Raw genomic sequence first — 17,474 nt, 5'->3', positions numbered from 1 at the left:
CTGGCGCTATCTGGGAGGGGCGCTAACTCTATCGGAAGTCGCCAGCGACACTGATCAGTAAAAATCTCTTCACTGATCAGTGACACTGGTGACAGGGCTGTGAAGGGTTAACTGGAGGGGGGTGTGATCAGGGGGTTAAATGTGTCCTAGAGTGTTCTAACTGTAGTGTAGTGCTTGTGTACTCACTTTTTGGATGTCTTCTTCTCTGTCTGGAACGGAATGTGTCCAGGCAGAGAAGAATGACATCATATCCTGCCCTGTGTGTATGTCAACACAGGACAGGATAGGACAGGGACCGATCATGTGATTTCAGCCAGAAATTACTGGCTGAAATCTAATGATTGATCCCTCCTGGATCAAATCGTGTCACCCGCGGGTCGGCGGGAGCGCGCGCGCGCGCGCCCCCTGCCGGCGAAAGTGTCGGGAGAGCGGAACCCGTTTTTAAACGTGGTTTTGCGCTCCACTGTCGCCCTGCACACGTATATACACAGTGGCAGGGCGGCAAGCGGTTAAAGAATTAAAAAAATAAATAAAAATAAAGCCCAACTTTTCTAGTCATACAGTACAGGACACAGGACTTCTTTAGTTATTATAACGGAGTTATATGCGGCTACCTTCTAGTGATTCGGCACTGGCAAAAAGAGGTTCTGGGACTTCCCCCATATACTATATACAAAAAACTTCCCCAGTTTTTTGTGAATGTACTTGAATGATGGACCTCTTTTCTGTACTGAAGGAAGTGTACCTTCTGATAGGAGATTTGTCTATCTAAATAATTCTTATCACAAATCAATCTTCTATCAGCCAGCTTTTGATAAATGCCTTGAGCGGTTACTCTTGAAGAGAAAACGCATGTTTGGCCCTTTCTTGGATTAAGAAGATCACAAGAGGTTAGCACACTCTCCTCCTCCAGAAAAAAGGCTTGCATCTCTACCAGAAGATTCTCTGCTCCTGAGAATACAAAGGGTTCCTTTCAGTATCAAGAAAGAGGGATCCTTATCACACCTAACTGGTACAAGAAGATTCGATACTCAAGACTTCTGGACACTATGTGGGCCCTTTCAAACTGATAAAACCCTCCTATCTGAAGGGTCAGAGTACCATCCCATTCACACCTGGAAGACATAATTTTGCTTGGTGCGGAAATTTCACTCAAGAAGATATTTTGTGGCCAGGATTCTGTCTTTCCTCTAGTTTGGTCTAGACCTGGCCTTGATTACAATTTAGAGGCAAGTCTCGGACTTGGCCTCCCTGTTTCAGAGGCCTTTAGCCACTCACTCACCGCTTAAGGCCCTTGTTCATGGTCAGCTCACATCTCCCACCTTGTATGATCTCCTGTGTCCCTTTGAGATCTCAGTCTGGTACTCTCAGCTCTTCAGAAGCTACCCTTTAAACCTATTAGAGATATTCCCAAGAGCCCATGACCTGAAGAATAGGGTTCTTTTCTTTCCTATTGAAAAACACCCTGAGATTTGTAGGTGCTTTGTGGTCTTTTCAGCATCAGGCATCTGTTTCTCCGATTTGCAAGGCTGCCAGCTTGGCTTCTGTTCATGCATTTGTTAAGTTTTACCAGTTCCACGGCCTCTTCTGATGCCAGTTTTAAGTGTAGGCTACTACAAATGGCGCTCCATGTCAGTCTAGGCCTACTTGACCCATCTTGTTCTGTGAGCCTGTTGGCATTGTTGCTGTGTTGCCCACTGCTTGGTTGGACTGCTTTTGGACATCAAAGTCAAAATGATTAATGACAACTGTGTCCTGTGCTGTAAAACTAAGAAAATAGGATTTTTTTGACTTGACAGTAATATACATTTCTGGGAATACAGTACATGACACAGATATCTCCCCTACGTTCTTATGATCTCCTTATTGCTTGCTAAAAAAAAAAAAAAAAAAAAAAATGGAGGTTAGCTGGGAGTGGAAGGGGTTACATAGAAGATGTATCAGCAACTTTTTTTTTGCCATTGTCCAATAATCCAAAGCTAGCTGCATGTAACCCAGTTGTACTGATGAGAACAATCCTGTGTCCTGTATGGCACTGTAGGTCGAGAATCCTACTCTTTAGTTTTTCAACAGAGTGAGTCAGCCATAGAATCCTGCAAGGTTTTTATTTACACAGGCACATGTCGGAGCGAAAGCCTGGGAAGAGACGACTGCAGTAGGGATACAGTGTACTTAAAAGCCAGAAGTCTGCAGGAAGTCTGCAGGGAAAATAAACTAGAGACTTGCCACAGGCAATTAGAGCAAAAACCAGAAAAGACTAAGCCCCATACAATGCACAGGAAGTAGAAATTGGTAATATAGGAGTGGGGGAGCCTGTGAAGGGCAACAACAGAAGAAATGAAGGGAGACAGAACAACCTCCCTGCTGCCAGTCTAACAAAAATCCTGATGTAAACATTAATAAAGTCAGCAGCTAACATTAAATATGCCAGCACTAAGATGTTTCAGTCACCAATCTGTTTCAGTTCTGTTCTGGAAGTGATTGCAGGAATCAGGGATAATGTTACATAGCATATGCTGAAAAGGTAGTGGTTTACAGTGACCTCAGATCAGTAAATTGCACGAGCTTTCGAATTTCATCACAGCTGCAGTGTGCTGGAATGCACTTGTATGTCATCGATTGTTTTCACTGGAAATGTGTTATCCCACAAAGCATTGGAAACTGTGATAACAGTAATTTATTCCAAGTACCCCTAATGAACATCACAGTCAGGTTTGTGACCTCATTTTTTTTTTCTAGTTACATCTTGGTCACCAACCTGCCCCTCCAGCCTGGACATTAAAGTTAAAAGTAAATTTATATGTTAAACAGCCACAAATTCAAAATATCAAAAATGTAATACATTTAAGTAGATGATAGCACTATGCTGTTGGATGAGGAATACAGGGCACAGTTCAAAAAAGTTTAAAACCATATGCAGACATCACCTCATTGCATGTATAGTCAGGAAACTTTATTTATAATGACCTTGTTTGACCTCTCAAACATAAGGGGATGTTCTCAAGTAACCTGATATAAAGACTGGGTCTGTTATTGCAGCAGGTAATACATGAGGCAGCTGATACAGCGCATATATATAGTGCACAGGTTGGAGATCTCAAAGGTCATAGGAAACACACAGCTCTGCAGATGCAAATCTATACATTTGTTTTTAATCTTAAATACATCATACTGTAACAATATAAAAACTGTTACTGGGGGTTTTATGTATTACAATATTCACTTGCCACTGCTACTTCTCACTTATACAGCAGGTATAGAAAAGAATCCCCCCCCCCCCCAATAATTACATTTTGTTGTTTTGCTGTCAGAAATGTAGACAGACACAGTTTTTGTTTTATCCACTTGTATTTACCCAGTGCAACCTATAACATCCAAGTGAAAGATATAACATCAACATGTCAGAAAAAAAAACAGAATCAGAGTTGGAAAAACGATCAACCCCCCTCCTAAAAATGACTTGTAAACTTCTGGTGTTATTTCACTTGCAAAGCAACAAAATGTGATGGTTTCAAAAGGGTGCGATTCTTTCCTATACCCACTGTATATGTACAAAGCAGTATTAGATTCTAACAAATATTCATTTTTTGGGATGGAACTATCTAGGCTTCTTGGTAAATAAAAATTCTGTGGGCTCATGACACGTACATGAAGGTGTTTATAGACACTTTTTCTTGCGCTCTTTCAGCAGAAAGGACACTGAATACTTGTATGCCGCTTGCAAAAAAGTGGACCATTTTATGTAGAGTAGAACAAAACATGTAGGCGGTTTTCAAGATTGTCAAGTCAATTGAGCTATAGAATCCTTTATTTTGTACACAGTTTTAATAAAAGCCCTGCTGGTTTTTGTAGGCTGACAAGAACCCAAAGTAGTAAGAAAAAAAAGGTTTTCTAATGTAATATTTTTTTTAAAACTTAAGATATATGTGACAATTATAGTATTAAACAGTTTGATTACTGCAGGCTGAAGGTTTATTTTGTCAAGGAAATCTCCAGTCTCCATGTGATCATTATGTAATAGTGACATCATGATCACATGACCAATCTGATTGATTCCGGTTTGTAAATGGGGACTGGAGCTAGCAGTGACAGCAGGAATTGTGAGCCACTAGCCACGTGACCATAGAGTATTGAATCGTATCCAGGACAAAACAAGAAATATTCTTAACTGCTGACCTCCGCAGCTGTATATACTCCCCTTTCCTACATTCCTCCACTACTACTTTTTTTGCTTGCCAAACTTAGATGCAATGGGACTGATGTACTAAAGGAATATATGCGGTTTATTTAGCAAAGTAAATATTGCTAAATAAGGGGAATCTTTGTTCACTTTGAATGCCCACTAGAAGGAAATAAAAAAAAACATGTTAGCTGATAAAAAAAAGTGAACACACTTTCAGCTGTTTACTGTACTTAATGAAAACTCACTTTGCAAACACAACATTCACTTTTGCATGTGCATAGGTTCTATTCCTGCATTAAGAGTCACACTTCTGCATTGCTGTAATATATATATATGCAATAGCCTGTGCATCGTGTTGCACCCCAAGGAGCCCTGAGCAATGCATTGCAAAGCAAAATTGTGAAGCTTATGTGTGCTGTTGTGAGCTGTATAAAAAATAATCGTTCATAACTAGTGCACATTACCACGTTGGTCCCCTTGTAATACACAAAAAGGAAATGGGTCCCAAGTCTGTCCCAATGAACCAGTATTTGTTCACACTTTAAACAGAATCTGATGAGATCCAGCTCTTATTGCCACTAATCAATGAAATATCTGCTAATAAAAGTTATGATGTTTAGACTAGGGTCTCAGTTTTCAAACCAAAAAAGTTCCTGGCAACTAAATGTATGAGCTCAAGATATATACCTAGAACATGCCAGGCAATGTCTCAGGCTCTTATCTGGCTCATGTCAGCAGCAGCAGCCACAGCGGCATTTACACACCAGCCAACAGTGTGTACATTTCTTCAGCTGACCGGCAGCTTTCTTGTGGAAGTGATATGGGGGACTGTAAAAACAGTTCAATCACCTCCACAGGTGCAGCAACATACGGCCTCCTGTCAAACTCCTCAATGCCATATATCCCATGCTCTGCTGCATCTCCAAGGTATCCAGAATGTTCATGGCAAATGTCTCCGGGGAGAGCAGAGGATGCTCAGTGAACAATGGTTCACTGATTGCCCATATAGAGAATGAAGAATTTAGTCACTTCCTGTTTCAGAGCTGTCATTCCCCTGTTGCCGGCACATAGTCTGTACTTATTTAGCTTCAACAGAGTGCAGAGGAAACATTAGGGATCTAATCGACCCTTGATGTCTTATTGACGAGAACCTGTCACTTCCCTTGTGCTATCACATAGGGGACTTGTCACCACAACCCCACTTCCCAAATGATAGCAATGATGATTCAGTCGATCCTGAACACGGCAGCCAGACTCATTCAACTTACCAACTGCTCCGTTTCCACCACCCTCCTCTGCCAATCCCTCCACTGGCTTCCGATTGCGCAACGGATCAAATTCGAAATCCTAACACTGACGTACAAAGCCGTCCACCATACTGCCCCGAACTACATCACCGACCTAATATCCAAGTACCACCCAACACGCACACTCCGCTCCTCTCAAGACCTCCTCATCTCTAGTTCCCTGGTCTCCTCCTCCCATGCCCGCCTCCAGGATTTCTCCAGGACATCACCTATCCTCTGGAACTCCCTACCCCAACCCATCAGACTATCACCTACTCTCCTCTCATTTAGGCGCACCCTGAAAACCCACCTCTTCAGGGAAGCCTACCCCACCCCCTGCTAATTGCCGACCTCCTCCACTCCATCCCCCACAGCTATCTCCTCCTGTACCCCTATCCCCTCCCTCCTAGATTGTAAGCTCGAAAGAGCAGGGCCCTCGAACCCTCGTGTATCACATTGTATTGTTTTCGTACTGTCGCATGTTCGGTCTCCCTTTGTAATGTAGAGCGCTGAGCGAACTGTTGGCGCTTTATAAATACTGTATAATAATAATAATGACCCTCAAAGGTTTTTAAAGAATTGTCAGACAAATTTGGCTGTAGTTTGTTTCCAGAGTCTTGACACTTTGGGTATCTATTTATTCCACATAACGTCATGGTTTATATTTTACAAAATAATTGCACAATATATATTTTGTTTGTGTGCAATTAACTTTAGCATATTTTTTCACTGAAAATATGGGTTTTCTAAACAATTGTGTTAATAAAGGATTAGAATAAAAAATATGAGACATACAACTACCAGCATTTTATTCTTTAGAGTCTTTGCTTTCAGAAAATGTACATATATTTTTAGTGCTTTAAATATTCATCAAGCCTAAAAAAGTACATATAAATAAGTGTGCAAAAAAATGTAAAAATGGCTCTGGCAGCAAAAGGGTTAAAGCAGTATTGACGTAAAAACATAATTGTAGATTTATAAAAATGATATAAGTGCAGCGCTGTGTGTATATATATCTATATCTATATCTATCAATCCAATTATAACATCAATTACTCAGTGAATCACATACATCCAGATATTGTGTAGGTAAGCGCTAGGTATTATGAAGTATATAAATTAGAATAGTCAAATTAATGCTCTGAAAATAGTTGTTAGCAATCTGGATATCGACAACAATCTCAACTTCAAAAGGTATAAGTGCAGCAACGGATAGTTCCCTATGGGCTGTGCTTTGTTTTCTGCACTGCTGGGACTGTGTGCGTTCTGGACACTGGGACTTCACGCTATCTTCAATGCACACAGAACTACAAGTCCCAGCAGTGCAGAAAACAAAGCAAAGCCCATAGGGAACTATCTGTCCCAGCAGTTCCATGTATTTTCTAGTCTCCATAGAAGGAGACCTGCAGCCATGAGCTCCTCTGTCCATCACTAAAGTAAGCTCTCCACAGTCTGACACTCCTTTGTTATATGGTACTTTTAATTCAGCCAGAGACTTCTGTCAGTGCCAAGGCATCTGGCTCTATCCTGATCCAGGATACAATCATTTATTTTCCTTTATTTTTCCTTGATTTTGTATTACTCCACATGGATGATATTTTTTATGTCTGATACATGATTTGAAATAAATGCTACACTATATAAAGCACTTTTTGGCTCCTGTGGCTGAGCAGATCCCCCCCCAGGATCACAGGAGACCTGTCCCAATGGATGGATGAAGCTACAACAATAGACCCAGAGCTATCAGTAGACCACTGCACCCCCAGATGTGTGATTTAAACAAATGCGCATTAACATTTTCTGTCTTGTGAGTGCACATCCGTCCCAAGTGGTGGATTCCTTTCATTAATTTCTACACGTCTGCACGTCATGCGTAACTGCACGTTTGCACTTTGGCACTTGGAATAATTATCCTTCCATAAGGACATTATTAGGTTTCATTGCCAGTTGAACTATTGTTACAGTTGTCACAGACGCATATTGATGCACTTAGTTGCACTTCTCTGCACTTTATTACATGGTATTTCTGTTACCTGCGTTTATAACGCTGCACTTATACCTTTGAAGTTGAGTTTGAGATCGTTGTCGATATCCAGATTGCGAACAACTATTTTCAGAGCGTTAATCTGACTATTCTAATTTATATACCTCATAATACCTAGCGCTTACCTACACAATATCTGGATGTATGTGATACACTGAGTAATTTATGTTATAAATGGATTGATAGAGATATAGATATATATATATCTATATCAGTGCTGCACTTCTATAATTTTGATGCATTTATTGGGACTGTTACCTATACCCTTTAGTGCCAGCAGCTACCTAGAATTACTACCTATACTGATTGTTTTATGTGCTTGCTAGCACATTTATTTTATATTTGTAGATCTCTCAGCAATTCAGACAGCATGTCAGACAGCAGGTTTTTAGACAGCAATGTCAATTTACTAAGAAATAGGAGTCTACTTATATAAAATCCACTGTTCAAATGTCTTAAGCATGTGCAAAGCCATAACAAATAATCACCATAATTTGCCTAATGTTTATTTCCTATGATCGTCAGCTCCATCTAGAGGCCATACTGTGGTATTTTTCCGATTGAGATATTTCAGGAAAATATTGCACTATGGCCACTAGATGCACGAGACAATCACAGGAAATAAATGTACCGTATTTGCCGGCGTATAAGACGACCCCCTACTTTACCTACACAATATCTGGATGTATGTGATACACTGAGTAATTGATGTTATAAATGGATTGATAGAGATTATATATATATATATATATATATATATATATATATATATATATATATATATATATATATATATATATATATATATATATCTCTATATCAGTGCTGCACTTCTATAATTTTGATGCATTTATTGGGACTGTTACCTATACCCTTTAGTGCCAGCAGCTACCTAGAATTACTACCTATACTGATTGTTTTATGCACTTGCTAGCACATTTATTTTAGATTTGTAGATCTCTCAGCAATTCAGTAGAAAGTTTTAGATAGTTTGTTCCCAAACTTCATTGCAAAAATATGGATACCAGGCTCATTGATTGGATTTTCTATTTCTTTTGCAAGCTCAAGTGCAAACAAATTACCTTTATGCAATTGCATTTTCTCCGTATACCCACAAATAAACATTAAAAAAAAGATACATATAAAAGACGTGGTTGCAATGGCCAATATTGTTCCTGAAGGGATAGATTTCTGAGCATCCTTCAAATCTCCAGACCGATTAGAACCAGCCATGATACCTGCATTTCAATATTGAAAAACACAGCAGCTTAAGCTTTCTTCTTTAATTGCACTGTGTGCATTGAGAACAATCTTCATACATTCTCACTTTTACGATGATTAAATGACTACTGTAACATCATTGTAGCTTGGCACAGGAAGAGGTAGGCAGGCAAAGGTCTCACTATGTTTGCAAATGATCCATTCATCTATGGATACATGTCAGACAGCAGGTTTTTAGACAGCAATGTCAATTTACTAAGAAATAGGGGTCTACTTATATAAAATCCACTGTTCAAATGTCTTAAGCATGTGCAAAGCCTTAACAAATAATCACCATAATTTGCCTAATGTTTATTTCCTATGATCGTCAGCTCCATCTAGAGGCCATAATGTGGTATTTTTCCGATTGAGATATTTCAGGAAAATATTGCACTATGGCCACAAGATGCACGAGACAATCACAGGAAATAAATGTACTTCCAAATTACAGGAATTATTTGTGAAGGCTGTGTGAATACTTGAGACATTCACACATCAAATTGTTTTGATTAGGTGTTACATGTCAAAAAATAATCTTTATGGCAAATAACTGTTTTCAGTATGAAAAAACAATAGCAATAAACATGAAGGAAGGAACCAGTGTCCCTCAACAGACTACAGTATTTTATAGTAAGCACAAAAATTTAGTTTTTTTACTAATGCAACCTCACTCAGGGGTGGACTGACAACTCATGGGGCCCCCGGGCAATAGGGGATCATGGGGCCCCTGTGTCCTTGCCCAAACTCAAAAAAGCCTATGAAAAAGGTACCAGGGGCATCTCATGGGGCCCCCTACTGACCCCGGGCAGTGTCAGAGTTTCCAAATGGTCAGTCCGCCCCTGGTCAGGGTGCTTCTGCATCCTGGGGTGCCATCTGAGTTTGTCTTAAAACATCCTGGTTAAGAACTTGCTCTGCTCATTACTGTTGGTTCACACTGATAGTTCACAGCTCTGCTGGTCTCAGCCCTGTAGTATACAGGGCTGAGATCAGCGGAGTTCCAATCTAAGTCAGTAAAGTGAGAACAGACAGTAATGTCCAAAGCCCTGGATGGGGGAAGCTTCTTTCTGACCTGCTAAGCCTCCCCCTACAGTGCAGTACGTTGGAAACAAACAGTTGACCCCGCAGAGCGGGGTGCCAAACATGAATTAAATGAAAGTAAAAGTCAGCCAAATAAGAAGGTGTCTGGATCAGGCAGGTCAGTAGATCTGCGTGCGTGCGTGTAAGTTACTCTTTACCCTGACCCCTACATTCTGTACATTCAGAACTGTTTTTCTAAGCTATCTGGAATAATTTTTTAGGGCTCCTCTGAAAAGCAATCCATTCTCAGATCACTTTTCAGCGGAAGGTAGTGAAGAGGAGCCATGTCGTCTACTTACTGCCTGTTTTAACCCTGTATAAGCAGGAAAATATTTTTTTCTAGCAGCTACTTGGGTACAGTTTTTTTCTCCAGCAAAAAAAACAGTGAAAAAAGAAAAAGTAATCACACCACCAACTCAAAATCTTGTGAAACATGAAAAGGGGGGATTTACTAAAACTGCTGCACACCGAATCAGTTTCTAGGTTTTATTGGCAAAGCTTAATTGAACAAGCTGGGTAATTTGTTTTGTTGCAATCTGGCAAGTGAGCTGAGCATTTTTGTTTGTTGTTTTTTGACATGTGTTGCCTTTCCATCTGCTTCTTGCTGCAAAAGGCTTGTTATAGGTTGGGGTGGTTGCCATTTTTGTACTGTTGGTTAATTGATGAGGGGACGCACTGGATACCTTTGCTGCCATTATGCTATTGCTAGGTGTCCAGTGCGTCCCTATACCTTTAGGGAGGGGTGGGATCCTCCAGACATACCTGCCCACAATCTATCCATTACTATATATATGTGCTCCAACTTTGGAGACTCTCAAAATTTTTAGAGTTAAGACTTCAGTACATTGGGATGCCGTGATGTGGCCTCTGCAGCTTACAAATATACGTATTTGCAAATGTTAGGGTAATTCGGTTTGTTGCAGGCTTGCTGGTAAGTGAGCTGGGAATTTTTGTTTGTTGTTTGACAGTTGCACCAGATTCTGTGTGCACCACTTTTAGTAAATCTCCTCCAAAGTGCCTTAGATCGGACAATGAAAATATACATATATGAGGCTGTAGGCACAGGAATTGCTTTATTTTTCAGGTGGAAATCAAGGCAAAAAGTTTTTACTTCTTAGTCACATTGATCTTGATGTACCTTATACCACAGAAAATCTTCCCTTATTCAAAATTTAGGTGCGCTTTATTCACCCATGCAGCAAATAGACATACAGGGGTTAAAAAAAAAAAATGGAAACACTACATGATTTGCAGGTGTGAAAGTGACTACATGTTCCAAGTTGAAAGTGTCAGGGACCATCGCGACGCATGGGTCTACACATGCGTAGGCGTCTGTCAAGACATACAGGTAGCAGGGCACTAGGACCCAGGCGCACCCGTCATCTTGACAGTACTAGGCAGGCACTGGGACCTAGGCGGCGACTGTCAGGTGCAGGGCGGGCTACTTAAGCCAGCCCTGCACAGATACTTGTTGCCGAATGGTCTTTTGTATCCTGTTGCCTGTGTAGTGAGTACTCTGATCTGGATTGTCTGACCTTGTTGCCTCCTCCTGTCCTGACCCCTTGGCTTGCCTGACTCTGCTCCTGGATGTTCCCTTATAGATCTGATCTTTTGGTATTGACCCTGCGTGTGACCCAACTATCCTTTGCCTATCATCTTGGACCTCACCAACCCGCTAGTTATCAACCCGGCTTGTTTGACTCTGACTTTGCTCATCCGTCCATCCATCCCTCGGGGATCCCTGGGCTCCCTCACATCAGACTCTTAACCCGCTGGAGCCCTTGGCAGACTCCTCTACCTCTGGTAGAAATACCTAGCAGCTGCGACCTGGTCCCGGAGCGCTCCAAGTCCATCCCCACCATCAGGGGCCCTGGTGAACAAGTGCTCCGGTACTTAGACTCCGCACTCTGGGGAGGCTCTATCAGGGGACTGATAGAGGTACTGTCAGGCGGTCCATTACAGAAAGTAATGTAACAACACTTACATCACTGACTGTGCTGGCATCTCAGAGTGCTTTCAGCAACACTAAACTGCTTTTCTGTGCATCCAGCTCCCATCTCCCACTGCCAGTCTTCATTCAAAGCCCTGCACAGCTGTATATGTGGACCAGACCTGCTGCCATCTTTACTTTGCAAAGGATCCTTTTTTTATAATTTCTGGTAGTGCCAGTGGCTTGCTCTTATTTTTTGCTGTCTCATTCATGAGAGAGCCTGTGACATCTGGACAGGGTGGGGCAGAGCAAGACTTGGACTTGGCTACTTAAACGGGGACAACAGTACCCGGAAGTGCCTGTTTGCAGTCACATTAGGCCATTGATGGTAAAAGACAGGAGGGTTGATGAATGTCTACATTAGAGTTGTTTCTAATCAGACATTTAGGATGATTTTTAATTTTAACTGGAATTCCCCTTTAATAGATGTCTTATACTGAAGTGTATGGTTCTCTATTATAATTGTACATGTAGCTACCTTGGAAGTGCTCCCTTTTTTTTTTTTTTTTTTTTTTTTTAAGGTTTGTTTTAATTGTATTACCTTGGGTGCAGTGGCTGGATGATAAGTCTTCCTTTTCTCTGAGAACTTAATCAATGACAGTAATTTGGTGCACAAAGAAATTTACCCCCACACTGTATCAATAGCTCCCTTGCATTTTGTAAGGTTTTTGTTGATTTGCTACATATACTGTACAGACTTCTTATGCTACTTTGTTAGGACTTGGGATGCTAGTACCCTCCACTTAGAGTACTACAGCATTCTTCTTGCTCTGTCCACCTGATATGGGAGTGCAGATCTTCCTGCCATCAACATCATGCTGCTCTGACAAGCTAGGCTCTTATTCAAAGAAAAAGGAAACAATTGCTTTCCAGTATGCCAAATTTAATAGAATAAGTATCCTCTTCAAATATAGTGTGCACTCCCCACTGTCACTGTCTTACAGGTTCCACTGTTACCACTTCACATACTCCCCAGTCCCTGATCTACAGACTGTACAGTCGTGGCTCCACAGCTCTCAGTGTTGCTGGTCTATAGTCCCACGACACACACCTTGTTGTCACCACTTCACAATCTGGGCTGAGGATATGTCACTCCCCACTGACATAGGGTCTGACTTATTTCTCTGTGACTATGTGGTGTACACTTCTGTAAGGGCATTACTGTAATCCAGCCATGACGTTGTCAAAGTACAAATTAGCATTAACACAAGAACATAATTAGCTATGACACTTTGTCCCTTTTTCCACAATAAACCTTTTACAATATGGATTAAGCATATATCTTTTTTAACCAAAATGTTTAGACATCAATAAAGTCATCTTTTACTATCAAATTACTTCCTTACCTGTCACGGAGGGAAAGTAAATTCCTACTAGCATTGTGAAGTAAGTCATGATGTCTGTCAAGACATAATTTTGACTGTACGCTTTCTGACTTTCTCCTGAAGCAGATGATGATGTTTTGTTTCTCTCAATTACGGAATCTTTTGGACTATATGCACTCCACAGATTATCTGTTACATTTAGGAAAAAAACATTTTTGTTATAAATGTGGAACAATCCAGTTTTGCTATATAACAATGTGATTAGCATCTAAATGTATACATGTATTTTCATCATGTTGGGAGAGTGGCCATTAAGCATACTTGTAATGATCAGCAGAACACTGCTCATCGTGGCCAATGGGCTTGGAAGGTCTTGAAGCAGGGCCTAGTAGGATTAAGGTGGAAGAAAGCTAGGCAAATTCATAGCTACTGATTTTGATGGATTTAGGCCTTGCTGGAGATGGCAGACAGGAATGAAGAAAAGGTAATCTGGCTGAGGAAAAAAAAAAAAAAAATTGGGGACAAAAAGCTAGAGAGATATTGAGAAGAGAACTGTCAAAGATACAAAATACAAGGCACTAAAAATGAAGGTTAGCAGGATCTAGGACAAGGGGTGGCAACTAAGGCAAAAACAAATACACACTTAAGACTAGCCATACACAAGTCATTTATTTTTTCATTCAATCAGCGAGCTGAATGAAACAAAATGACTTTATGCCACTATCCACACAATTGATGCGGATGGGGGAATCCCTCCCACAGCATTATTGTATTCTGACAGCAGGGAGATTTCCACACTGTCAAAATACTCCCAATCAGCACTGCCATCTATAGCCAGTGGCGCCGATAGAGAGGAAATTTTCCAACAGGCTGGTTGATCGATAGATCCTTACATCGACTCCACAATGCAGCTGGAGGTTTGCTCACCAAACACCCATTTGTTAGTTCGTTCACACAGGATTTTCCATTGTCTGCACACAGTACAGAGGTCTCCCTCATATTTCCCCTTCTAGGCGACCATTGTTAGATTATTGTTTAAGGCTGTTTTCTCTGCTGATGAAGGTTACAAATCATGGACCAGTGTTCTGAAGGATAATAAACTATCAGGCTATTTCACACTGTTCAGTTTTACTTCCATTTTTGCCTTACCAAAAGCGGAAGAACAATGCATGACCCTTAAATCCTATGGAGCGCTCTACACCAGTCAGCTGTGTTTTTAAAAGTCCCGCTTGCTGCATTTTTGGTGCATGTTTGGTGGGGTATAAAAACTGCACAAAAACGCATTTCCCCTTGGAAATGGTTGGAAATACATCAAAAACTGCATGCACGATTGCAGTTTTGGTGCTCCTTGGAATAGCATGTCCAGATGCACCGGAAACACGGCAAAAACTGATATGTATTTTTACCACATTTTTGCAAAGGAGCAGTATGAAAGCAGCCTAACATTTATATTACAAACATTATGATTATTTCGTTACAAATAGACCCCTTACTGTTTTTTTTAACACAATTGATAAAATGATAGGTTTTATTATTCAGATTTTCACATTTGTCTGAGGTTCTTGTATATTAGTTATTTACTGTTACCCGCACTTTTTGATTTTCACATATCCAATACTATTGACTATTGGATATTGGTTTTTAAAGTGGTTGTAATGGTTTAATTTTTTTTCTAATATAACAAACATGTTATGCTTACCTGCTCTGGCTGGCACTCCTAGCTCCTCCTCTTCTTCGAGCGTCCCCATAGCAAGCTGCTTAAAATCAAGGCACTTGTGCGGGCTTGATTTCCAGTCACACTGCGTGTGTTTATTGACACATACAATGTGGCGCAGTTCTGCACCCCTCTCCCTGTTCACAGGATTTGATTGACAGCAGCAGGAACCAATGCTGCCGAGCCTCCTGTCAAGTAGGGGAAGGAAGAGCAGCGCTGCTGACATGTGCAGCACAGGATTGAGATCGAGCTCAGGTATGTACTTAAGACGCGGAAAGCTGACATTGAAAGATTTTTTTTTACCTTAATGCAGAGTATGCATTAAAGGTAAAAGAAAAGAAAGAAAGAAAAAAAAAACTTTTACCTTTACAACCACTTTACTAAAGACCAAAAGAAGGGATACTATATTGATATTGTATTGATATGGAGATGCTGACAAAGTCTGCCAAGAATCTAATGAGGTTTGAGTATTACATCAGCCTGGGCCAATTTGGTGCAATGAAAATCACCCGAATTCCCTTCCATCTTGATCCTTCAGCTCTGGCAAGGAAAGTGTTTTAGAGGAAGAAGAGAATACACCAGGTTTAATTGATTTCATGAAGGCACCACAGTATCCTATATTAAGGATAGAGAATCATTGGACCTGGATACAAACCTGCTCAGTTTCTTTTTGAAACCAAGAGGTCCAAACCTAGCACCCTCTGTCTGCACCAGAGGGCTTGAAACAAAGGACCATTGTCCAGAGTCCAGACGTTGACAACTAAGGAAGTTTGCTTGCCAATTTTCCATGTTTTGGATGTGCACTGCAGACTAAGACTGATCTGCCTTTCTCTTTTTGCTGCAAAACTTCTAGTTCCACCTTGATGGTTTATAGAAGTCACTGTGGTGGCAATGTTTGACTAAATCTTGGTTGGACGACCTTGCGACTGAGAGATCCAGCGTTGAAAGAATAGCTGCATCACTCTCTAGAAGATTAGCTTTCCCTTGGTGGCCCAATCCCGTGCACCGAACAAATATAAAAGACATCTTCCCGGCCCAAAAGGCTGATATCTGTTGTAAAAACTTCCAGACCAGTAGGAGGAAGAATAACTCCAGAACTGGAATCATGATCAACAAGGAAATGGAAGACACTGTTAATTTTGACATCAAATTTCAATTTAGTTTTAGTCATAGTCTTTTGAATAAAATGCCATTTAAGTTTTAGTCATATTTTAGTCTTCTGAATTATTTTAGTTTTTAGTTGTATTTATTCAGCTAAAATCTCCATTACATTTTAGGTGACCAACATCTCCAGTATCCAGTAATCTCCAGGCAGCAGGCAGACAGAGGGAGCCTGCATCTCTCAGCCAATACAGCTTGCCAAAAGAGTCAGGGGACTGGGCTTTAAACAGACAGGCTGATGAAAACTATGACAAATATATTTTCCTTGATGAAATTAACACAAATTGAAAGCCTAGTTTTGTAGACCATGCCTATGCAACAATCCAGGGCCTGAACCAGTCTGTCCTATACTGTCAGAATGTGGAGTTGCTATAGTCTGGAGAGATTTTGGGTATATGAAACAGTTTTGAAAGTGGCCACCATCAAGCCCAGAAATCCTATACAAAAGAAGAGGGTTAAGGTGTCTGGAGTTTGTCCTCTGGAAGGAAAACTTTGAATAGGGCCGTGTTCAGAACCAGATACTCCAAGCCGTGAGAAGGCTCTAGTGCTGGCCTCTAAAGATTTATAATCTGCCCTAACCTCCATAGTGTCTGGACACTCCATTAGACATTGACTGATATAGTCTGTGCCGACTGAACCCTAGCTGCCTACATATCCCACTATAGAAATGCTCTGAGAGTGAAGCAATGACAGAACAATCGCTAGAACCTTGGTGAAGACCAAAAGGTGCTAGTCATGCCAAAAAGAAGATCAACTCATTTGTAATGATTAATTTCTATTGATGTACCAGGACAATGAAGACATGCAATTAAGCATCCTTGATGTCCAAAAAGGCCAGTAGGGCCAAAAGGAAGCAATAACTGACCTGCCGAATTCCATGCAAATTTTGTAAAACCAGAGGAAGGTGTTGAGAAGCTTCAGGTCTAGTTTGAGGTGAATGCCCCCTTTGGCCTTGGGGACAGTGCACAGGTTTGAATAGAAACCCTAGGACCTTTTCCTTACCAGGACAACTATGTACTATGACCCCTTGAGAGAAGAGCTGAACCACAGCAACATGGAGGTACACCAGTCTTTTTAAGGGAAGGTAAAATTGCAGCTTCCAGCTGGACACAACTTTGTGGACCCAAACATTTGAAATATCCTGAGAGTGGATGGCCATAAAAGCCAAAAGACATTTCTCCACACTGGCAAGGAACGCTCCTTCTGCACTAGTGATCAAACATACTACCAGGCATGTACTAAAGGGTCTCACAACAGGGATACTCAGAACCAGCTGCTAAGGGAGGGTTATCAAGCCATCTGACTAGGTTGCTCGGGAGCCACAACAGGAACACAATGGGTGATCCCCTGAAAGGAGCACAGCGGTGGTGCAGACTGTGTGAAAGACAAGTGGGTGCAAGCACATACCATAGGAGGCAGCCCTTTGAGCACAGT

General features: G+C 41.0%; 1 protein-coding gene across 2 annotated transcripts in view; it reads right to left on the bottom strand.

Moving 5' to 3' along the window:
* The window catches only part of SLC12A7 (solute carrier family 12 member 7), a 364,935-nt gene that overhangs the window by 152,353 nt on the left and 195,108 nt on the right, over positions 1-17,474 (bottom strand). For both annotated transcript variants that reach the window (XM_089669464.1, XM_089669465.1), the window contains exons 9-10: positions 13,187-13,354; positions 8,653-8,751 (exon numbers count right to left, since the gene is read on the bottom strand). In XM_089669464.1, coding sequence (XP_089525590.1) covers positions 8,653-8,751; positions 13,187-13,354 — 267 coding nt within the window. The remainder of the gene's footprint in view (positions 1-8,652; positions 8,752-13,186; positions 13,355-17,474) is intronic.

Source organism: Staurois parvus, unplaced genomic scaffold (genome assembly GCF_062004578.1).
Source record: "Staurois parvus isolate SC_StPar_1 unplaced genomic scaffold, SC_StPar_1.0 ptg000077l, whole genome shotgun sequence".
Classification (NCBI taxonomy): Eukaryota; Metazoa; Chordata; class Amphibia; order Anura; family Ranidae; genus Staurois; species Staurois parvus.
This window is presented reverse-complemented; position numbering and strand designations above follow the sequence as displayed.